General features: G+C 45.6%; 1 protein-coding gene across 1 annotated transcript in view; it reads right to left on the bottom strand.

Annotated features, from left to right (window-relative positions):
- ALDH1A3 (aldehyde dehydrogenase 1 family member A3) overlaps window positions 1–23,924 on the bottom strand; it is a 37,384-nt gene extending 13,460 nt beyond the window's left edge. Inside the window, exons 1-9 of the mRNA XM_080397559.1 lie at window positions 23,355–23,924; window positions 19,634–19,738; window positions 13,630–13,770; window positions 11,292–11,421; window positions 10,121–10,182; window positions 7,247–7,375; window positions 4,717–4,830; window positions 1,596–1,698; window positions 365–549 (exon numbers count right to left, since the gene is read on the bottom strand). Coding sequence (XP_080253685.1) covers window positions 365–549; window positions 1,596–1,698; window positions 4,717–4,830; window positions 7,247–7,375; window positions 10,121–10,182; window positions 11,292–11,421; window positions 13,630–13,770; window positions 19,634–19,738; window positions 23,355–23,453 — 1,068 coding nt within the window. The 5' untranslated portion in view covers window positions 23,454–23,924. The remainder of the gene's footprint in view (window positions 1–364; window positions 550–1,595; window positions 1,699–4,716; window positions 4,831–7,246; window positions 7,376–10,120; window positions 10,183–11,291; window positions 11,422–13,629; window positions 13,771–19,633; window positions 19,739–23,354) is intronic.
- Window positions 23,925–24,794: the final 870 nt, after the last annotated feature.

Here is a 24,794-nt window from a genome sequence, read left to right as displayed (position 1 = left end):
TGCTCTAACTGTCATCACCAACACAGCCAAGTAGCTGAACGGCCATTTCCACAGCTGTGCTACTCTTCTGTGCATTGCTATAGCTCAATGCAACATGCTTCGTATTACTGTACCAGAGAGACAGCCCCTTCCATAAAGCTGGATAAGAAGTCAATTAAATACATTTGTGTTTAAAAAAATTACAACATAACATTTCAACGGTTGTGATTAATTGATATTTAAAATAGAAAAATAGAGCCATGGTACATTACTCACCCCTCAGCAGTTCTTCTGGGACCATATTTGTAAGGATAATATTTACACAAGGAAAATTAAACAAAAACACAACCAAAAACCAAACAACTGTTCTCAGACATACAGTTACCTGGGGCCCTTGTTCGGTTCTGGCATCAAAGGGGTCTCCAACAAGTCGCTTCTTGGCATACTCCACACTGCGCTTGACAAACTCCGGATATATCTGCTCCTCCACAAACACTCGGGAGGCAGCCGTGCAGCACTGCCCTTGATTGAAGAACACGCCTTGATGGGCACATTCCACTGCCAAGTCCACTGCAACACAGCCCAGGAGGGGAAAGTGTTACCACATGCACAGTTTCAGCCTTCCACTGTTTCCAGACTTGTTTTTTTCCTTCTCTTTTAAAAGCCCCCATAAAAAATGCTGACAATGGTCCACACCCATTGAAGGCACTCACAAGGCCTCATACTGCCCCCAAACCAGATCTCTTATTCTTTCCATCCCCCCTTCCTGCCTTTTGTCTCAAGGTCTAGTTTGCCATAGCTCCTGATACTTTCTTCCACAAGGACTCACTGAGGGCAGTAACCAGTTTTTCTTGCTGTGGGAATTCAGATGTGGAGTCCTAGATACTGTGTATTGGCTCCTGAAGATGAGTTTCAGTAGCCGTTGTTTGGAAAGCAGGGTGCCCTTCTGTTGTACAGCCAGCTCAGACCAGGTCCTTGCAATGCTTACTATTAGCAGATGGCACAAATACCTTTGGCTTTCAACCTCTGCTCTGCAGGAGAGTGGAAAGTATTTTCCCCAAGCCAAGTAAGTTTTTTCCAACCACTTTAGTGGTCACAAGTCACACGTATCTCCTAGCACTACTCACTGATGCAACAAAGTCACGACAGAACATGCAAAATGAGTCCTGCAGACCCCCAGGAGGGAGGTGAAGGCTGGATTAGATCAGGTCCTACAAAACTCTGCTGTCACAGGAATGCCTGCAGAGGGGCTGCGTTTTAGAAAACTGCTTTTCTCCAGCGGCTGGCTTAGGCTCTGCAGTACTGCCAACCAAAAAGAAAGAACCACAAAAACAGAAATGCATGAATGCAAGATTGATCTGCAACTGCAGCCATCCCCAGGGAAGGCAACAGTATAATGATCTGTTCATTTGCCATGGGAATGGTCCCTGTGCTGGGCAAGAGGCTCCAGCAAAGCAGAACTGTATCCTGCTCTGGGACAGAGGTTTCCTTCAGCCTTTGGGGTGGATACAGTGGCAAACACCAGCCCTGCTAGCTGCCAAAGGACAGCAGAGACACACAGAAAGCACCATGCTCAAAGTCTCTTACAGCAAATAAACACAGCAGCCAATACTTACAGTCCGCATCTGCACACACAATGCAGGGGTTTTTCCCTCCAAGCTCTAACGTCACCCTTTTGAGGTTGCTTTTAGAAGCAGCTTCCTTGATCAGTTTTCCAACCTGTAGCATTGAGACACAAAGAGGACATGAGCTGTTTCCCCTGAAAGTCTTAACTCGGTGTGTCAAGTGTGATGCTAACAAGGGCAGAAGAGCCTGGTGGGTGGCTGAAGCAAGCAGTAACACTGAAATGATTTGAGTTTCCTACTGCTGTGATCTGTTGGGTCAAAACCAGCCCCAGAATTAATGTTTGGTTTAGGCAGATCTGAAAGGGCAGCCTATATGGGAGAGCTAAAGGAACCATACCCTGAAGTTATCTGCTACACAGAGCTGCAGAACAAGGCATTTCCCACGCAGTGTAAGCTAGATTGCCAGCATTGCTCACTATGGGGCTCTGAGGTTTGTGAGTTTTGCTTTTAAAAATTGGGAATTCAACTTCTTAGAGTTGAGTTCTGTTACTACTCCCATACCAGAAAGCGATATAGAGATTTTGACATTTAAGAGAAAACTACTTCTTTCTGACAGTTTAGGCTGAGCTGCTCCACACACAAGAACAGTTGAGACATGTTTCTTCCAAGGCATTACCTGAGGATATCAACAGACAAACTCTGGCTAGCTCTGCTGTGACACTTTCTGCCCAGGAACCTGCTCTGACCATTTGGTGGAATTTATCTGGCCTCCCTCTCCTGAAGGGAAGGATTTACTTTGCTTCCAGAATTTAATCAAAATAATGTCAAATCCCGCCCCCCCCCCCCCCCCCCCCCCGAAAATTGTTTCATATCAAACGTTTTCTCCAGATTCTGACTGAATGTGCTATTTCTTTTTTATACTGGTAACACCAAAACAGCAATTTCTCTTTCCATTTTAAAAAATGAAATTCCTCACAAGAAGAGCATAAACCAAACATCCAAATAATTTAGTAATCTAATTTTGTTAGAAACAGTATGAGTTAAAAATACTTTTTAACTGTGGTCTTATATTTGAATTTCCTTATTTTGTAACTGGTTTTCTTTTATTTTACCTTTGTGCATGGCAATTTTAACTTTATTTCTGCCTAAAAGTACTGTTGCCCTGGAGTTGAGCTATGAGCAAGGAAAGCATGGGGCAGCTGGCTGGCAGTTACAGGTCTGCACTTCTCACGGTTTGCCTTTGTAACTTAAGCAAGACTCCCGAACCTAGAAGTACAGATCATCTCTAGTCACTCAGCAGCCTAGTCCTAGAGACAGCAGAAATAAGCGATGCATCATGCTGCAGATACACATAGCTTCGCAGGAGGCATTACTACAAGCTAGCTGGCCGAAGAGGAGTAAGTTAATAAACTAAGGGAAAGGAAGAAATCTAGATGGGAAAATACTCGTGGAGTTTAAGATCAGTATTTCCAGGCTGGCACTAAGCCCAAGCTGGGGCTTAAAAAGTCAGTCAAAATATATTTTGAATTAGCTTCACTTCCTGGCTCAGAAACAGTAGCATTATGCTGCAAATACTGCAGAGATGCAGCTGAACTCACAGATGGGTGGAGGGGGAAGAAAACACTTCTAAATTACACATGCATTAGCAAAGAATCTGTCTCCCTTGGTGTTTCCTGCACACCCATGGATTAGGAAGACAAGCACAGCTCTATAGGAGTTTTTTGCCTACAGGCTCCAGCAGCTGAGATTTTCCTTCTGCCCCTAATCCACTGGATACTCCTTTTTCATTAAAAACCCAAACAGATCCATGTGGGCTGGATGAGTCTATAAGCTCTATTGTTTTTCACACAGCCAGCGTCTCATCTGGACTAAAAGTTTATGATCTAGGATTTGGAGAGAAGCATGTAACTGGGTAAACTCTAACTATCAAGAGAGTAAAAGCTCATTGTGAACTTTTACTGTATTGCATTGGTGTTTGTTCCCATGATCCCTATATAGAAACAGAGGCTTAACACACCTCCTCCTATGGGATAAGCAAAGCAGTGAGCATGTATACGAAGCCACTAGATGGTACTGTTGTTAAATGCAGCAGCTTTTGACTGGTTGGTTAAGAGTTGCCTTTACCGACCAAGAATACTATTCAAGGTAATTTGTCATCATTATACATTTAGATTACACTCTGCAATTATGAGGATAGACATAAGAATTCATTAATTTGGCAAATGCTCAACAAGAACAATGTTAATCAAAGAAATAAAAGAGAAGAGACTATATTTGCCTCAACTGCACCCATTGGTGTCAGCATTTCCATTCTTTGGACATTGCCTGTCTTCAGGGGGTGTGTGTATATGGCAAGAATATATATGTGTGTGTATAGAGCAGCGAGTGGAAAAAATGTTCCTATTTCTAAGCAAGCTTTTGTCTCATAATTTTCTGCAGTGATTACTGGAGACAAATTTGTTTGCATGTCACAACTGTGCTCCATTCCATGGACTAGGCCAAGCCATGTGCTCCCTTCCCCCATGTAGGTACAGAAGATGGCTGTAGGTGTCTGAGAGTGCACTCACTTCCACCGCTCTCGTAAGGAAGGCAGCTGTAGCTATTTACAGGTAAAAACTGAACAGAAGGTGCTTTACTGTGCAGGTCTCAAATGAAGCTCAAATGTTAATCCCATCCACGTCAGCAGAGGAAGTCTCAGGCACAGGGCCATGTTATTATTTAAGTCCTAGTTCCTCAGAGGTAACTAAAGCCGAGGAAAAAATTGTTCAGGGCTCTGACTGACATGTTTTCCAGCCGCACACGCTTGCAGGGCAGGACTGGCAGGCAAACTTGCCCAGAAGCTCCAACAGGTCAATGACATGATGTTAAGTCACTGCCAGCCTCCCATGTAGACTGTCTTACCTTATATCTACTACTTACAGTTCTTACAGAAATGTGGTGGTTTGGCAAAACCCAGTTTAAAGAGATGTGGGATTGTCACAAACATAAGAACCTGAATTAGACAAGTCCCAAATGCTTCTGAGAAATCTTTTTGCATGGAATATGTTGGAAAATGGTGTTCAGTATACAGAAATCAACAACATTTCATTGGTCCAGTCTTATGTGGATGACAGTTTTAGAAAAGAATGCAAAAAAGGAACGGCAGGTGTTTTATGAGAAATCCATCACCTACCTTCGTTGATCCAGTAAAAGCAATTTTATCAATGCTGTGATGGGTAGAAATAGCAGCTCCAGCTGTGGGGCCGTAGCCTGGCACAATGTTCACCACACCTGGAGGGAAACCCACCTAAAACAGAGGTTAAATACAGCTCTGTAGAGAGAGAGTTTGAACACTCTGGCGCGGATCTGCACTCTGGAGAGTGCAATTCAGTTCTCAGGAAGCTTGAAGTAGTTGCACTATATTCCTTGCAATTAAGAATTGCACATTGCAGACAAGAAGCCCATACCAGATACATCACTGTTTTCCAGACTTTCCAGTAACATGGCTGTGTGCTACCAGCTGGAGCAGATGTGGGTGAAACTAACAGCCATGCTTAAGAAATGCCAAGTTTCAGTAAGAATTCTTGGAGAAGTCCCAGTTTCAAGTCAAAAGAGAGTGAGTCTTTTGGCCAAACTTGGCCCCCAGCTACTGCTGTGCAGCTGGAGCCAAGGGGTAACTGAATGAAAGTTTGTTTTGAACAAAGGTTGACATTTGTGGTTCTTCAGGGGCCAGAGGGATTAAGAAGTCAGTAAAACCTCACTAGATGATGAGGCTAATAAAACAGGAATACAAGAGCAGATGGTAACAGACTTATGCCAGTTTCCACCACATTTACAACCTAGATTAGCCAACTAGTAATTTTGCCAAGAGAGACAAATGGCAAAACTTTAGGTGAAATTCTACTGTGAGGAGAACTGTGGGACTTACTGGTCTGTTTTTACTTCCTGAAACAAGAGTTTCAAGGATTATGCTCTTTCAGGTTAGCCTTCTCCTACTACTGATTGCACAAGGTTATTTTCCCCACAATTTCTAACAATAGAATTGCAGAATATTAAACCGTCACTTCATTTCTTGTGGCTTTTTAATATAAAATCTCAATAAATGCAGTTGCTCCTTCCTAATACAGAAAAAAATGGAAGCAATTGCTCATATAGTATCTTGCAAAAAATTATCTTCCTAAGATTTTTTTTTCCTATTTTTTCTTTTCATAAATTAAAAAGGCAGTCTGATTTCTTCTATGGATGTGACAATGATAAATGTGAGTTTAATAGACTTTGCATCTTGGCTAAAAAGTTTTCAAGAAAATATCGCGTGTCAAACTGTGCAAGTAATGGTGTTTGGAGCCAGCAGCAAAGCCACAAGGAAACAAAAAATTGGTTCAGGTCATCCTGAGCCAAAAAGTTTTTTGTTTTTCAGCAAAAAAGAAAGCCCAAATATTTTGGTTGGCCCAATATTATTTCATTGAACCTGACACATAGCTTTGTTGTGTGGTAACATCTCCTGCATCCTTTTAAAGATGGGGAAAAAAAGTTTAACTTTTTCTTCTGAAAAACTGCAAAGAATTTAGATAATTTTGGGTGGACAAAGGAGAATCTTCAAATAAAATTATTGTGCTCTAATTACACTTCTGCCTTGAAGTTCAATTGTGAGAAACAGGTAGCTTAGACTTTCAGGTCAAAAAAAATTAATTTCACCACAACTGAATAGTTCTTTTGGGGGGAATGCTATGTTCGTGTTTGGGGAGCTGTACATCAGAGTGAAAAAAGCGGTGGTGTGGCAGGTCTAACTAGAAGTCATGACTACTGCACCCTATGCTCACTCTTCTTCTGTAATCTTATTAAGTCAATTAACTGTAGGAGATACTTAACTGGTAGTATTTTCGCACTGCCTTTCCTGATGGAGGAGCCCTAAGTGTCAATTATTAACATATCCTTCTATTTTCTCCCAGGCTAAACCAAGAAAATACAAAATCATCATTATCATTTGACTGAGCCTACAAACAGACTTCCATCTGAGAGGCAAAAGTGTATCTACAATCCTTTTAGTTTTCCTCACAATCTGTTACACACGTAGCTACAGGAAGCTGATGTGCTGACCAGTGCTGGAAGGTACTGTACACCTCCTGCCAGCTCTGTATGATTAATAGATCTGAGGGCACCTGAGATCGTACCTGACAAGACCTAAACCAACATTTTGAAATCACAGCCTATGATCTTCCCTTTATTTCATTATCAAGTTGGCTTTACAGGCCAGGCATAGCTAAATTATTCTGTGAACTACAGAAATTAGGAAGAATGTTCTCCATTGCACTCTGTCTTGGTTGAATTATCATGCCACTTTAAAACGGTATAAACACAACGCTCATGTCTAATCACACCCTGGTTTTGTCCCACTGTCTAATAAAACTGAGCGGTAGTCTTTCCCTCATTTGGGAGAGGGGAAGACAAGGCAGAGGAATAAAAAGCACCATTTTTCCTCTGTGCAGCTTCCTAAGAAAGGAAAAAAAACGTACAGGTTTTGTGATCTTTGCTACCTACCATCCAACTTCTGACAGTCATGAAGGCCTTTTTAAGAAAAGACTGAAGACAGAGGTTGTTCTCTCTTTCCTCTCTGAGGCTTTAATGTCTTTTAAACCTAAAAACCTACACAGCCAAGTCAAAATACAGTCTTGCTTATGACCTTAGAAGAATAGTATCTAGACAGCATGTTCAGATTGCCTTACCTCCTTGATCAGCGAGCCAATGTACAGCGATGTGAGAGGAGTCTGTTCAGCTGGCTTAATAACCAAAGTGTTTCCACAACACAGTGCTGGTGCCATCTTCCAAACCAGCATTAGTAACGGGAAGTTCCACTGCAAGAAAACAAGGCTGGTGTCAGATCAGCCCAGCACAGTCACCAATTCATTTCCATGCAGCATTTCCCCCACCTTCACACAGCCCAGGGAGAAAGAAGCAACTGGGAGAACAGCCACAAAGAGAAGCATCTGCTTACAATACTGTGTTTGCTTGGCCTATGGAGTATAAAATCCTTGATTTCCCCCTGAGATCCCAAATACTGCTGGCAATCCTCAAGCTAATCCTGTAAGTTGGACAAACCTCTGCATGATGTGACCTCATTCTTTACAGGAGTCTGATCACACTTTGTATCGGATTTTGGCTGTTCACAGAAATAGCATTGGAGGCAGTGTCCCAGTGCTCACTTTTGTACAGTGTCCTTATGTGGAGGAATTATGAGGTGCAACTGCTCATTGGAAAAAAAAAATAATCATTTTTCTGTGTTAAGTATTGGCTGAGTAGTTCGGAGTTACATAATATAATTTTACATAATATAATTAAATTCCAGGTTTATAACTAGGAAACTTCAGTGTGTTGTTCAGTCATAGAAATCCAGGAGAGGTCTTAGACTCCCTTCAAACTGTATATTCCTCTTTTCCAATTAGTTTTCTTATTTGGAATTAGGAACCAGTCCACATCAGTTTCCTCTGTGCTAATCTCTTTCATGGTCATGTGTATTTGTAGATCTTGGAGACTAAGCAAGAAGTGGAAAATCTAGCTCACACTGAATCTCAGAAAGGTCATTTAGCAGCAGAAAGGATTTCTTCATTAAAAATAATTAATGCTGCTTTAGGGATGATGGAAGCAGGCCAACAGTGAGGGGACTTCTCGTCAAGACTCAAGCCAAGGGCCTTCAGCTATCGACAAAGAAGCCAAATATGTTAGGAATCTACAAATTCACACTTACAAATAGATTTGCAGTGTAACTTTTAAGAGATGAATTCTGTTCAAACCCAGCAGCCCTGAGACAAAGCAGAATATAGTCTAACGTGCTATTCTTCAACTTGCCTCTCCCTCCTTCCCAGACCTGTTTCGTTTGAGTGATCTTCTCCAATGGCCGCATCCCATGATTTGCTCATTTGTCTTCTTCTCCTAAGCCTTCTTGAAGGCTTGACTTTGCAGCTTGAGTCATCCACACCTACGCTACTCTTCTACACTTTCAGAGTATGACATAACTCCATTAGGAGCTTTCCATGGCAGAATGGCTGGTGAAAGTAATGGTAAATGACTCCAGGGCTGCCTCATGACATCACCTTGGGATAAAGTTCAGTCATATGCTGCACTTTCTAAGCACTTCCCTTGCTCAGAACATTGGTTTAAATATAGTGAAGCCACAGGAAAGAGGGAGACTGTTAATTGGTCTAGGGAGACATATGCAGGATAGTGACAGAATCTCTTTAAATCAAGTAGGAATATACAAATCCACAGACTGTTGGTGTTAAGAGGGGGAAAAAATTGAAGGGGGTTTGTTCTAAGTAAACTGAAACCAGATGTGGTTTTGTTGACCCAAATCATCCTTTTTACACAGTGTTGAACTTGAATCAAATCTGGTTCTGTTCTATTGTATTTATCACTGATACAGAGTCTACCTGATATGTCAAAAGTCCCACTATGTCCCCTTATAGTGGCCTTCCAAAGCATCCTACGTGTAGGCTTTTAAAGGGATAGCTTCTAAAGCACTGCTGAGTGCCAAAGGTGGCTAAGTGTGACAGGGAGATAACTTTTAATTGGCGATCAGTGTGAGGAACCTGATGTTTTGATCTCAAAGCATAAATTCTAGTTGCTCAGAAGCAGTCACATTGTTTGGTCAGCCAGAAAAGCTGTGGAGAAGTCATCAAGCCAAACATTCGATAACTAGTACTGACCATCTCCCACTTTGCCTCAACCTGACATCACTGGATAGACTGTACCATCTTATCACTGGGGATATAAACTCAGTCTTGCTGAAGGAAAATGCAAAATTTCCCCAGATACCTTTCAGAAGTGGTCCAGACCTGGTATTCCCAGGATCCAGCAAATCCAACACCCCACAAACACCTCTTTCAGTCTCTCCTATTACCTTATCCCAAAAGCCAAAATATCCCGTGGATTCTTATTGATCCGAGTATCCCAACAGAAAACTTTGGCACAACACCACTTGCCTCATGACCTGTAGGATACCACATTCAAAGCATTTTACAACCAGACAGGAACCAACTACGTCTCTCATGTAGCTGTAAAGTCCTCCTAGCTGTCTGTTTAAACAGAGCAAGCAACACGCACTGAAACTGGAGGTATTCCACAAACTAGCCACACTGTCCCCTCAGCAGAGAATGAGACCTCAAGGAAAAGAAAACTCTATTCAGTGAGATTTAATCACAGAAAGCTCAGAGACCAGTCAGGCGTTATTAATAACGGATATGATTTAAAACCCAAAACTATGCATCAGCACTAGGCAGCAAAAAGCTAGCACACATAATGACAAGATGGTTGCCCCAGCAGTACAAGAGTCAGAGAGCTCTGACTGGTCTCTGGTGACTGGTGTCAGCCTTAGAGGAACAGAGCATCTGATTAGGAGACCCACCCTTCCATTGCAGAGGACTTTGTGTTGCCAAGAGCAATTGGCATGGGGGTAAACCAATAAACTACATCAGGCAACTGAAATGGGAGTTCCCTGCAGAACAGCTGTACTTAACTAGGAAGCAAATGGCTGCAGTAAAAGATGGGGTTGTGTACTTCTTCCAGTTCTAAGGGAGATGCAGGGCACCATCACTGCTACTTACTGGAGTTATAGCTCCACAGACACCCATCGGTTCATGCCTGGTGAAACAGACAAAATTTTCATCTGCGAGACAAAAGAAGAAAAGATGACAAAACAGTCAAACCCCTTGCTTCTACAGAAAACACGTTAAGACATCTGCAAAATAACAGTTTGGGGACAGGACTAAAACCATATTAGACAAAGAACCCTATGTCTGTTCATCTTAACTCATGCCTCTGGGGCATCCCAGGCAGATGAAGATCTCTTTGGGACTAGGTCTTGTGTTAGCCCTTGTTAGTCTTGTTAGTTCAGCCCTTCAGAGTCCTTCCTCTGGTGACTAATTTTTGTCTGCAGTGCCTGTCCTTCCTATCGCCTCAATGACCACCCGCAGGAACAAAACAGGCTGATTTTGAAAATACATCATATTGTTCATTGTGCCATATGGACCATCCATTGTCTTAACTTGTTCTCTCTAAACCCATGTTTGAACTTATATAGCTGAGCTAGTGTTCTGTCTGTCCCTGCCACAACAGTGCCGTGCAACTGCTCTGGCCCTGCAGTCTAGGAAACATGTTGAAAAACCTCTTTCAAGTGTCAGAAAACTTGACAGGGTCCCTCTAAGCTCAGTGCTTTGGCTCCTGAGAGGAGTCAACATCTCAGACCTTCTCTGTAACAAAAGTTAAGAAAAAGCACTACACAATCTCTCTAAACATCTGTAAGCTGGCAATGTTAGGGATGCAGGAATGTCAGCGAGGTGAGAGATAATGGTGAATTCCACATCAACCCTCTTCCACATCCCTGTGGCATCCAAGACAGCACATGCTCTGTTGCCTTCATACAATTCTCCCTAGAAACCGTACTTACACTCTCTGCCATCTTAATTAATGTCAGTGATACTTAATGAATATACTCCCCTGTAACATCAGGCTTTTTCTTTAAGAATTACCCTGAATTTTAAACCAAAAAGGTTTCTCTGTTAAAAAAGCGACAAAAGAGCTCATCCATTATTTTCCAGAGATCTATCCAGGCATTGACATCGTTCTCTCATTAGTGTAAATCTTGAAACCCAGCGCAGGCTGTTTTTGTAGGTTTTCAGAAGCCAACCTTTCCATACATCTTCCCAGCAGGCCTCCCTCCCACTCCCTCAAGCCTGATCCCATCCCAGGTGCGAAACCGGGTCTGAAGGAACTTACCCACTGGGATAGTTCTGCCCTGAATTTTATCAGCCCATCCAGCATAATATCGGAGTGTTTTTATACAACCTTCCAGGTCAATGAAATAAGCCTGCAGAAAAGGTTTTCCTGTATCCATTGTTTCCAGAGTCTGAAATAACAAATTGCATGTGCTGTCAGACAAGTGAATGTTTTCTTCCTTAAAAAAAAAAGCTTTTTGAGAAACTTTCTCAACTTTATTTTGCTTTATGCTGCAGACATGGGGTTTTCTTCCCTTTTATTTAAAGAACGAGCTTGTTAACACAAATAAGGTAGAAGGGAGACTAGATCCAGTAACCCCGAGGCATGCACAAGTTGCTTTATTCAGTGACTGCAATGAAAGCACATCTTTTGGAAGCCCCCAGAAGGTGGCTGTGGGTGGGATACAGGGCTGCAGTCTTGGGCACTGGTCAGAAATGATGTGAGTGTTGTGACTTCACTGTAACTGACCCTCTGACAGAGATGTTCTGGATTCCAGATGGTGTCACTAAAATCAGTCAGACCCACTTTCCTTTTATTTGAAAATCTATTTTTTCTACTTCACAGCCCTGAAACCAACTGCTGAAAAGCTTCTTTTATGCACAGGATGATAGAGAACACATTTCTCACAGAGTTCTGGTAAAGTAACCTTTGGGCTCAGATCTGTGCCGAGACAAAGGCAAAGCAGAAGTTGCTTCACTAAAGCCGCACTGATGCTGAGCGGCTCTAAATGAAGTCCAGTCTCAGCCCGTGTCCCTCTCACTGTTCTGGACATTAGTTCAGTGAATGCTTTGTTCTCTACTCAGGTCATTAAATGTGATATTGGTGCAAATAGCCAGCACATCCATAAAGGAAGTACTATCCCTTGGTAGATTGAAACATCTTTGTTTACATATGAAGTCATACCCTGTCATCTTCCACAGACATTAGGGTCCAAACAGCACTCAAACAGACATTCCCCTTGGAATGACTAGGATTGTTATCCACTCTGAATGTCTGCTCGAACAACTGATTTTTTTATAAGTCATTACTTAACATGCAGCCAAGGCAGCTATGGCTTGTTTTCTGCAGTAAAAACAACAATGCCAAACAAGCCCTCCCAGATCAGAAGGACAGCAGAAAGCTTGAAATGAGTGCCCTGGTTGTGGAAAAAGGAGGGTCCTCTGAAGTCATACCAAAAAGCGAGCAGAAAATGAACAGGGTGTATTCACACACACAAATATGTATTTCTTCCCTTTTATTTGCTGGACAGAACTGCCTTCCGACCTGGATTTTTTCAGTTTGTCTTGCTGAAACTGGAAGCTGTCACATGGTTAAGAGACACTGTGTTAGAGAAAGTGATCCAGCTCAAAACAGTCATGCAAGTACAGGCTCCTAACATACAGGGGATATGCTTAAGTCCCACTGACCTCAGTGGGACATTAACTCAGGAACTTACACATGAAACAGCACCAAATGTCATTCCCCTGAAGATAAGCAGAGCCTAAGTACAGTGTTGAACTGGTGAGTGCTCGGATCCAAGACCTTAGGTATGAACAGACAGCAGCTTTAAAGTTGAGATGCTAGGATCTGTGGGCACAATTTGGAAAGATGTACAAGGCCCATAGAGCCTAAAGGCTTCTACCAACTGCAGCATATTTTAGCTCAGGTCCTACTCCCCTTTTCTGCACCAGAAGGACTCCTTCAGGACAGGATGGGGAATCATCAGCAAAAGCTCATCAGTGTAGAAGTCCAAGTTAACACAGCTTCTTGGTTATGAAGAGATTTTCCCGAGCCAGTACATTCAGTAGGGAAAGAAACAGTTCCCACTTACATACATTTTAAACTTTGGATGACATCCAGCAAGAGAAAAATTCTCTTTCCAGACCCCCATTTTAGGGGAAGCAATTTGCACAGAAGTTGAACAGGCCTTGCATTTTTGTAATAAAGGATCAAGTCAGTTGTGGTGGTTCGTGGGGGTTTTTGTTTCATTGCTTGGTTTGGTTTTGTTTGTTGGTTGTGGGGTTTTTTTGTTTAAGATAGAGGTAGGACAGTTATGAACATTGATGGCTGATAAATTTTCAAAGCAATAAACTAAGAAAATGTTTAAGTAATCACTTCAATAACTAGCTGAAGTTTTGGAGAAGTCAACTACATAGAAGAACTAACAGCCTTCTAAGACTCCCTAAAATCATCCTGCAGAAAGAGGAAGGCAAGCCATGACTCCTGCATAGACTCTTCTGCCCTTCAAAAAGGGAGAGAAAAGAAAAGCATTAGGTAGGTATGGATACAGCAAAATCAGAGGGATGGAGCCAAGTTACCAGCCAGCTGTCGCCAGTTAATCACTGCTCACAGTACTTACTGCCAAGATGACTCTGTCTCGCTCGAGAAGATCAGCCAGCTTGTGAAGGAGTCTTCCTCTGCTTAGGGCATCCATCTGTCTCCACGGAGACCCCCTCTGGAATGCTGCCTTCGCTGCTTCCACTGCATTATCCACATCAGGCTGGAGCAGCCACATACACAAGAAAACTTTAGGTTACAGGGAAGGAGGTGGACAATGGCACAGAAACCCCACCAGGGTGCTTCCTAGATGATGCTGTGGTGGCTAAAACCACGTTGTCTGACAAAACCACTTCCATTTTGCTCCTGGATTTGGACCCAAGCCTGCAATACATTTCTGATTTGGCCCAGGCTCAAAAATCTTGAGGTCAGAGTAGCAATAGGGTCCTTCAAAGGTAATTTTATGCAACTGGTTTGCTTATAAAATAATCTAGAATCACATTCCTGTCAATACAGAATGTAAGTGACACAGGGGGAAGATGGAGAAACAAGATCCCAATTCTGCTCCCATTACAGCTTCTCTAAGCATGGCAGGCTATTGGCCTGCACAAATCATCCTCCTCTAAACAAGTGTGGGAAGGAAAGCCCCCCATGAAAGAGATCACGGTCTTAGCCAAGGGAACAATCACAGATCAGATCTCACCATTCAGTCCCACTGGAACCCATGCCAGTAACAGTTAACATGCTGAAGAAGCCCCCTTAGATCCTAGATCACACTGCCAGAACATTTCTACCAGATTGGAAGGGGGTTGTCGTTCAGTGCTGTAACAAAGGTATTTCACCTACACAGACTGTGCCCCTCTCCCTTTGTCTCCCAGCTGTTTTACTATGCTCTGGACCAAATCTAACTCTGCTCACCCAAGTTACTAATGCTCAGGTGGGCAGCAAATTCCTTCTTCCCACACTGACACCACCAGAGAAGCTTCATGCATTGCTCTGGCTACAGTATGCCCTTGACTCCTCCCTTCCCCCCACAAACATTGATTTTAAAAAAAGTGAAGCCAAGGGCAACCTCCCGACAGAATGAAATCAATGGGAACACTGCCATCAACATCCATGAGGCCAAGACTGTACCCCAAGCATACATAAAGCATACTTCGCCCTAGCTTTCAACAGAATCCTGCTGTATGTAATGTCTGGCACAGCCCACGCCTCACTTCAGCTGATGGAGAGCTTGTACCTCGCCACAATATGTGGCTCAGGGGGGTTGGAGAAGAGGGAGGGTTTCAGGCCTTTATCATTCCTCATAGTACTTCACCAGTTGCTCTCATTTATGTCTTATCTCAAGTCTTGTCTTAATACAGTGAAAAAGTACACCTCTGCACTGATCCAACAAGGTCTGGCCACTCTCTCCTCATGGGGAAGTGTGTGGTTGTCAAACAAGAAAAATGTTATTGTGAGGCATGTCACTTTCCCACAGCAGAAGTTCATGGACAACACAGCAAGTCATCACCCATGGAAGTGGCACCTTACACTAAATTCAGCACCTTTTCTTTACAAGAAGAGTACACAGCTTTAAAATAGTCTGACCTATACTGCTGGGAAAAGAAATCCACCCTCTTAGAAGGGCACTGATGGGGGAAACCATGGAGGAGATCTGTGCTCCAGTCAAGCAAGGGTGCTGGCAAGACAGAGGTGGCAAGCAGCCATGGCAGAAAGGCAGGCATGTCCTGCCTGGGGCCCATCACCCACAGGCAGAACAGGCCTTCAGAACGGTTCACTTCAGTTGAGTTCATCCAGATTCAAACTGGCACACCACAAAAGCCAGAAGGCGCTACCAGCCACCGCACACTTAGGTACTCCCCATCCTGCCTGCTGGAATGAAGGCTAAAGCTGAAAAAAGGCAATATTTTATGTGAAAAAGCAGACAAAGAAACACAGGAAGTGTGTCGGGTTTAAACAAGTCTTCCCTTAGCAGCAGTTAATTAGCTTCTGTGACTAGGCTGGAAGAACTAAGGTGCAGAGCATTGGGTCTGCAGTGGCACAGGCCACAGCACAGCATGCCCTTGGTACTGAGGGACTTTCCACTGCCCTGGCACTCACAGAACAAGGATGAGATTGGCTCTGTGGGCAGAGGACTTCAGTGCATGCCCAGATTTTTCCCACCATCTAAATATGGGAGCGCCTGAGCCCTGCAGATACTAGTTGTCTTCATTCTCGCATGTGCTGGCTACACAAAGCAGCCTGGAGACTGCAGTCACTATCACACAACCAAAAAGGCTTTCCCAGAACAGCCTCAGGGGTAACACCACCAAGTGAGATCTTGTGAGTCTGCACAGCCTCAATAGGCCTGAGAGACCAGCAAAAACAAGGAAATTCTTCAGAAAGGTTGAAATGCCATTCTTAATCCATCCTGTTATGACTAGGCATTAGGGGAGTCTGAATGGCATGTTCATTGCAGGCATGTTGCAATAGGTAGGCACAAGGCGTGACAAAGACTTGTAACTGTCAAGGTGCCAGGGACACACTGTGGTACACAAACAACAAGGAGGAGTTCTGTGCATTCGGGTGCTCAGTTCTGATCTATACAGAGTTACTGAGCATTATACAAAAAACTCCACTAAGAGAATATTAAGACTGCAAAGTCAAGCATCACAGCGTTGGGAAATGCCTGCAAACTGTCATACCCACCTTGGATGTTTGCATTATGATACAACCCCCAGTTACACAACTGCATATCATCTTCCCCTCAACAAACTCACACCGTTCTTTGTTCTAAGCTACCTCCTCCACCTGAAGTCCTGCTCATTGCTGCTCCATTTCTTTCCTGCCCCTTTTTCCCTCTCTCCTGCCTCCACAGCAGGCTGCTGAGCATGGTGGAGACCATCACCTCACTGGGTCTGTGAGTAGAGAAAATGCCTGCAAAAAAGCCTTGCTCTGTTTCAGGCTCAGTGTGCACAACACTAATTCAGTTTGGCCAGTAAGGAGACATGCCAGGGATAGAGCATACTCACTGGAAATTGTCTTTCTTCTGTTGAGGTACTAACTTTTTCCAAAAGACTCCACTATGCATGTCTTTGGAAAGGCACATTTCTGGCATAGGGCATAAGCATGCCAAGTTTCTTAATTAGAAGAGGTTCCCTGACCTGCTCCCTCCCCTGCAAACAATCTACACATTGTGTTGCTCTAACTTCTAAGCCCAAGTTGAAAACGGTACAAACAGCAACTTAGAAGCCCGAAGTGCCTTTATTGAGGGCATTGCAAGTTTGCTGTAAGGAACAATATTCCTGCAGCCTCTTACCTCAGCCTGCCACTGCAATCTGAGGAGGGCAGGATGACTGTGGACAAAACCCTCTTACAACCCTTCGAAGATCCACACAGGAGAGAACTGCTTAATGATCATGACAGATGCTCCGTGGCATCAAGTCTGCTTAACAGTCACAGCTGTAGACCTGCTCCCCATGCTCTGTGGCAGCCAGCTGAGCTGGGCGCTCAAGTCCTTTCCCCCCTTGTTAACATGCTGCTAAAAGAAAAGAGCTTGTCTTCAAGTGCTATTGACAGCCCCAGAGAAATGACAGTGGCACAAGTATTTTTGCCTTCACATGGTAACATGAAGACAGGGTGGAAGTTCTGGGGCTGCGTGATTCACTGGGGGCAGAAGTCTAATGACGTTATTCCTTCTCTGTTACAAACCTAGCAAACACTTTGCCACTAAGCCATTATTTGGGAGGCAGAAAGACTCCAAGCCTCCTGTGGAAGCATTTGCCATTTTCTTTTTGGTGCTTCTTTTTCCACACAAGACTTTCCTTTATCCCCCAACTACCCCATTAAGGTCAATTCTATAACTAAAGAACAAACAACAAAACCTCATAAAGCATTGGCCAAGTTTCAGCACTAAACTAAATTGCAATCTCTGAGATATCAGCTGCCAAATTCCCACCCCTCACGTGCAGCCTAAGCAAAACACACTCTGCACAGCCAGGGAGGGGCAGGTTTCTGTTCAGGGCTAGAGAAGTGGAGTCCTGCTCCCAGCCTGCACAGAATGGAGAGCCAACCTTGGCACAGCACAGCTGAAGCCAGAGCCAGTACCAGGAACTGCCACCCCTGCATGGTACTGACCAGCACAACCAAGTACGGTGGCACGATGCTGGAAAGCACCACCAAACACAACTCACTGCTTTCAGTAGTAACTCTAACAGACTGGAGTTACAGACCTAGGAGGGAATGTTCAATCATGGCAAAAAGAAGTCTCAGGGGACTCGGTTTGCCACAGGACAGTGGGACATGGTCAAGTGTCACCAGTAGCCAGTTTGGGATGCTTCTCACCCATGACTCTGCTTTCTAACTAATCCAGATCCAGGTCTAACACCACTCAAGTCTCTTCCAAAAACCTACTTAGAGAAAAAAAAATTATTATATTTAAAGTGTGATGTAGAGGGGTGGAAGAAGCTTTCAGCACCCCAAGGTGGAGATAACTTATGTTCTTGACTGCAATTATCCTATGCACCAAGGAGTCAGCCACCTATGCTGAGTATCCACGGGCAGAGGGCTCCACTTACTAGCCCCAAGGAGAGGTGTACAGTGAATCTCCCACAGCTGCAAGTTATCCTTGAATTCAGGCAGGGACAAGTCTCAAGAAGGCAAGCTGCAGAACCAGCCTTTTAGTTCTGCATAACAATTTTCTTTAACCAAGCCATTAAGAAGCTGGCTTGAGATACTCACATAATACTCTGTAATGCTTGAGGAGACACTTAGCTTGGGAACAATAACATCATCATTTCTGCCTAGTAATATACTGTTGCATCAGAGTTAGCTTCAACTCTGCTGTTTACATGCCACTGCAATTAAACACAGTTGTGTCCTGCCCAGTTAGTATAAAGAAGTTACATATTACGTTGTTTGGTTCTGCCTCAATCTGCAATTGTCCCATGCAGATCCCCCATGGCCGTATGTCTCAGAGGCTGCTTTGGTGCCATACAAAAAGAATGGCTACCTTATTATTTTCATGCAGGCTGGAGACTTGCATTGCAAAGCAAGCTTGCTCCCATCTCCAGAAGAGTCAGGCTCTACACTTTACACAGTATAATACCAGAAAACACATTGCCCCTAGTATCAATCCTGCCAGGAAAGTATGCTCAAGGCAGCTACCTGGTTGGAAACCAAGCACTCTGCCTCAGAACTGTTAGACAGGTTTAGATACCCAGAAAAAGACACCACAGTACAAGCAGAAATGCCCACACCACTCATCACTTACTGCCCACATCAATGAACAGCCAAAGCCCTGGTACAGCAGGGAAGCTGTGAATCACCTTCCCATGACATACCACAAAAAGCTGGCTCTTGGGCCAGCCCTCTCCCATAGATCAGGCCAAGTTGGCCCATATGCGATGGGCTGTTTTGGATGAAGTGTCACATCTGATTGTTTTTCACCTCAGACTGTTACCAAATCCAAGCAGTTACATCCCAGGCTAATTTACAGCACACCAGGGCCAGGGACTACTAAAGCTCTTGAGAGATACTGGTTTGGTTTTAACTGTGAGTTACCACATTTGTGCAGGAGGCCAGAACCCACGATACCAGTTGGAAAAGCAACACCACACCTCTAGCAGAAAGTGGGCCGTGTTTGTATGACTGAGCTTGAATTCCCCCAAGCACTCTGGTCATTTGTTGATTGTGTTTAAAAATAAGAGTGAGTTTCTGCCTCCAACAGGCTTCCAGGTCACAGTGTATAAACCACTCCCAACAAAAGGCCCAGGTTCTGTCATGGATGTGCATACACCATCATGGCTATTTCTCAGACCAGCTGCTTTCTTCCAGTCTACAACACAAGAACAAGGCTAAATCTCATTTCTCTGATAGTGTTCAGCAGGCAGTTGCTACCAGGGAAAAGGAACTCTGCAGAGCTGGACAGGATTGATCCCACCCACCCTGGGTAATACTTGAGCAGCACATCCAGTGTCCCAGACCTCCAGCTCAGTCTGGCCAGGTGTACATTGTCATTAAGACAGCTTTTCCTCTGTGTGCTTCCCTACAAAAGGGAGTCCCTCGGAAACTGTCTTTTGCACTGCCTTTCCAACAATATTTACCTTGTCTCCTTCTTCAACATCACAAATTTTCTCCAGCGTTGAAGGGTTGTAGGTAGGGAACTTCTTTCCACTTGTAGACTCATGCCATTCATTGTTAATAAATATCTGAAGAGAGAGGAAGGAGAGTGGGATAGGGAGGAGAAAGAATAAAAAACAATGTAGACAATGCAAAAAACCCACAAGTACTCCTCAAAGGTCCAAGGCTCTTCAATTTCCATTGATGGCAGAGTCAGGCATGTTCCGTTTCTCTCCCAGGGAGACTGTTTTGCGATACAGACAGCATTTATCCAAACTAGAACCTCAGCCAGAGAACAGATGAAAAAAACCTTCGTGCACCCAGTTAGTTTTGAGCAAGAGAAGACAGAGGATGGGGCCCACACAGTATAACACCATAACTTGGCAATGAGAAACAAGACAGTTTTTGAAATACATCTCCATGGGAACAGCAAGCAGATACCGAGAGAAACTTGTATGGTTCAGGCAAAAGGAGCCCCTTGTTACATGCTACAAATGAGATGTCAGTGTACAATGTTACTTGGTTGTTTGTATCTGGTCCTGGGCTACTTCCACAACTTGCCCCCCGCACGCCCGCACCCCCACCCCCCATCAGAGGAGGGTAAATACTGGCTCAGTTCTACCCCATCATGCCTTGTCACAGGCTAGATCAAGCCTCCCACGTCACTTGGAGTCATCTGTGACAAGATTTAAGTGTTTCAAAATATTGCATTTCCAGAGCAAGAACAAACAGTCCCAGTGTTGCGTAACTGAAAATGCATTAAATACTAGAGTGTTGTTACTCACTGTAAACAGAACATGAATACCTATATACAATTAATTGATTCAACATGCATCTTATCCACACTGTGATCTAACTTGGCAGTGTTATATTTTATAAATATACTTTAAGTAAGATTAGATGAAGTAATCTTTATTAGTAGCCTGTTAGTGGCTGTAAGCTAGTACTTTTACTTGGAAGTCATCCACATTTGCAATCTTGTTTATGAGTCTCTACACACCACCAGGAGATTAATGTTGCATCCCTTACATTTGGAATTCCCACTGCTTTGGGTCATAGTTTTCTTTCCTTGGGCAGCTTTTTTTTTTTCACCCCCCCCACCACCACCAAATGAGTTTCTCCTTACTATTTCTGCAAAAATCATTCAAGTTGTGACTGGTGTAGAAGCTGAACTTTTGGACCCACCTGTTGCAGACAAGCAGAGAAAAATAAAATTTTGCCAAAAACAATTCCAAGTGAAGCCACAAGGAAAGATACAATGTTAGAAATATTAACTAATTTGACACTAATGCTCCTAAACTACCACCATGATCCAAATGTTGCATTTTAACATTTACACATTTTAACTTCAGTTTTCCTTTGTTTCACTGACAAAAAGTCACATTATAAATGTGGGAGATAGGGCAGGTACTGCAACATTATAGAATTGGATATATGCTCACAAACTAAGGATTGGGGAAGGATGCAGCTTTTCCTCCACATTCAACCTTAATTCTATGTGAAAGGGTTGGGACAGGAAAGCGACGTTTCTGTAAGAAGCAGTAAAACACAAGAGTGACAGGATCAGGCTGTTTTAAATGCAACATACACGCTGGCATCATTCTGGGAATCACACCACATAGCCTGAGTCTTTGGTGCCAGGAGTTGAAATTGAACAGAATAGCATATTAGCCGTTCATACTTCATACCCAGGATTTGAGACAAAGTTGTGGACAGATAACTTCCATCACACAATCCATGACAAGCATTAAGCTGCTCTTATGAGTAAGATCTTTGTTGAGAATTTTTCCTCTCCCCCAGCCCCATGAGTCGCAGAACCGAAAATAAAAATCTCCACTAAGCAAAGTGTGCCATCAGCTGTAAACATCTGGTGAAACTCAGAGCTTTTAGAAAACCCCTCACAGTTTTATGAAAACTGACTGCTGCTCATTATTTTCTCAGATGCACTGGACGCATCAGATCAAATGTCCAACTCACACTTTTAATTAACATTGGTTTCCCCTTTTAAGAGAGTACCTTGATACGTTTAGTGCACAGAATCTCCAGCAAAACTCTGGAGACTAAAAACTGTGTGTTTTAAAACATACATGGCTGCAGGATCAGTTCCCTAAGGAGTATTTAAAAGTGTTCACAACAATAAAAATAACAAAAACCAGAACATTTGGATGTTTAAGAATAACTCTAACGGCCGTGTCCATTTTGGATGCGGGAGAGAGCTGTTTGTGCAGCATTACACCATTCTGTAGTCAGCAGCTGCAGATCCAATTTGCTGCTAAATGACAAATTTATCTTACAAAGAAAGAGTAGATAAATTTGGGATGTTAAAAATTAATCTCCTCCAGTGATTACCACTAATTGCTAATCTGTTTCAGTCTTCAGATGCATAATTCAAGTCAACACCTCACTGGATAAGATATTGCTGTTTATTCCTTCTCACCACAAGAAATAAAACTTTAAGTTCTGCTATCTTTTATTTCATACAGAAACGTAACAGCAATTAATATGCTCATTGAGCCCCTCCAGCTCTTTTAGTCCAGCCACATAATTCAAGTTACGGCAGTCAAGGCTGCGGAGCAGCATAACCAGCCGGAATATTTTCCCCACTGCGCAGGACAGTGGGGTCAGGCTGTTGTGGAACAAAAAGCGACTCTGCTATCACAGAGCCACAGCTGCGTTAGGGAGCAGGGATTTCTGCAGCAGTGCTCAGCTCTGCACCAGCGCCAGCCTCACCTCTGAGCGACCGAGCTATTGAGCTCAGGAGCCTTAAGTTAAATCCAAAAGATCAGAAGGGACTGCTGAAAGGGAAGCTCGATGGAGAGGTGCGGGTTTGTGTGAGCTTGCTGCCTGAGTCCTCATCCCGTGGGGAGGCCACAGAAGAGTTCTGTTGGGACAGCAAGCCGCCACCAAGATGTGTGCTAACAGCATTCCTCTTCAGGAGCTGCAGGGTGGCCCCAGGCCCACCACAGAGCCCTTTCACAAGGCCCAGTCCCGCAGGACACTGGCCCCCCTCCATGCTGCCATCACCCACCCGACCCAAGCCCACCCTAGTGCTGCCCCTCGCCAAGCAGGGCCCCATCCACCACAGAGACAGGAGCTTCACACCAGGTCAAGGACAGCTGAACGCAACCCAGGCAGGCAGCTTCCTCACAGATAAACCCCTTCTTGCCTCTGCCCAGGCTCACCCCATCCAAATCCGATTTTGCTGAGAGCTAATGTGATGCTAGAAGCGTTTACCGGGTGGGCGTGCAAGAGCAGCACAGGGCTCTCGGGAAGATGGCCGTCACGGAGGGGACAGCCCAGCGTGACGCCATGGCCCTCACACGGCTGGCCTGCCACCGGTGGGCCCCAGGCCTGCCACACAGCCAGGGAGAAGTGCCACTGGGCAGCACCACGAGTGTGGTGGGTTGTTGGGGTTTTTCTCTCCTTAAAAAAAAAAAAAGTTGGTTTCTTAGGCCTTAGGGATTGGAGCAACAGCAGCTCCCACAGAAATGCCATAGTCACCTGCTTGCTCCTATCACTCAACTGCACTTACACCCCCATAAGCTTACTGTCTAGGGCAGCAGGAAGAACAAAAAATAATAAATAAAGCAAGGGAGAAAATTCTATATTACAAAGAAAAAAAAATACCTCACCACCAGCCTGACTCTACCAAGCATGGGCGATGCCACGGCAAAGCCTGCTGCCCACCTTCCCCCGCCAGCTCACCTTGGTGTACTTCACCTCCAGGCTCCGCAGGGGCCGCGGCAGCGGCGGCACCTTCCTGTCAGGCTGCCCGTTCTCCACGGCGCCGTTGAGGGCGGCCATGGCCGCGCCGTCGAGCCTGCGCCGCCCTCTACCGCTGACAGCCCGCCGCACCGCCTTAAGAGCGGCGCGCGCCGGCCGCCGCCGCCCGCCCCCATTGGCCCCCGCCTCGCCCCGCCCCCGCCCTCGCCCCGCCCCCTCGCGCGGCCGCGGCCCTCAGGTAACGGGCGGCGCCGCCCCGCCGAGGCTCCGTGCCTGCCGCCGGGGCGGGGGGCGCCCGCGGGCCGCGCCGGCCTCCTCGGGTCTCCGCGGGGCTCCCGGCCGCCTCGAGGGGCTCCCGGCAGGGCTGCGCCGGCCGCCGCGGAGCTCCTGGCCACCTCGGAGCTGCCTCGGGGGGCTCCCGGCAGCACTGTGCCAGCTGCCTCAGGGCTGCCTCACAGCCCCCCACTGCCTCAGAGGGCTCCCCACAGGGCCACACCGGCCACCTCAGGGCCGCCTCAGGGCTCCCGGCCACCTCGGGGCTGCCTCAGGGCTCCTGGCCAGCTCAGGGCTCCCAGCAGGGCCACACTGGCCACCTCGGGGCTGCCTCAGGGCTCCTGGCCACCTCAGGGCTCCCAGCAGGGCCACCCCGGCCACCTCGGGGCTGCCTCAGGGCTCCTGGCCACCTCAGGGCTACCTCAGGGCTCCTGGCCAGCTCAGGACTCCCAGCAGGGCCACGCTGGCCACTTCAGGGCTGCCTCACGGCTCCCCACTGCCTCGGGGAGCTCCCCACAGGGCTATGCCGGCCACCTCGGGGCCACCGCAGGGATGCTTCAGGGCTCCTGGCCAGCTCGGGCCTTTTAGCAGGGCTGTGCTAGCCATCTCGGGGCTGCCTCAGGGCTCCTGGCCACCTCAGGGCCACCTCAGAGCTACCTGAGGGCTCCTGGCCACCTCAGGGCTACCTCAGGGCTCCTGGCCACCTCGGGGCTGTCTCAGGGCTCCCTGCAGGCCCGAGGCAGGGGCAGGCCCGCAGACCCCTCTGCTCGGAGGCAGCCATCAGTCGGGCCCTCTCCCCGGGTGAGGATGGTGAAGAAAGGGGCCGCGCCACAGCCAGGTGGGCTGAGGGGCACACAGCAGCCCCCCCAGCTTCTTCCAAGGGGTGGCATCAGGGTGGGTGTGGGAGGATGTGCCCTCTGCTGCCTTCTGCCTCTCCGTCCCACCAAAACCCACCCAGAAGTCAGTCACCAGAGGATGCTTGCATGGGTCTCCACGGGAATGCCTCTACTCTTCCCAGGCGTGGTGCCAGAAGCAGACTATCTGGAAGGCTCTCCCTTCACTTGTCATGGTACACCATCTACCTCCAGCGACAAGGGCCTTTTTCTGCTGTTCCTGGTGCCCTGATTTCCTTGCCCCAACCTGCTACAC

The sequence above is a fragment of the Falco punctatus genome (genome assembly GCF_963210335.1).
Source record: "Falco punctatus genome assembly, chromosome: 7".
NCBI lineage: Eukaryota > Metazoa > Chordata > Aves > Falconiformes > Falconidae > Falco > Falco punctatus.
Note: the sequence above shows the minus strand (reverse complement) of the source record. Positions and strands in the feature narration are given on the sequence as shown.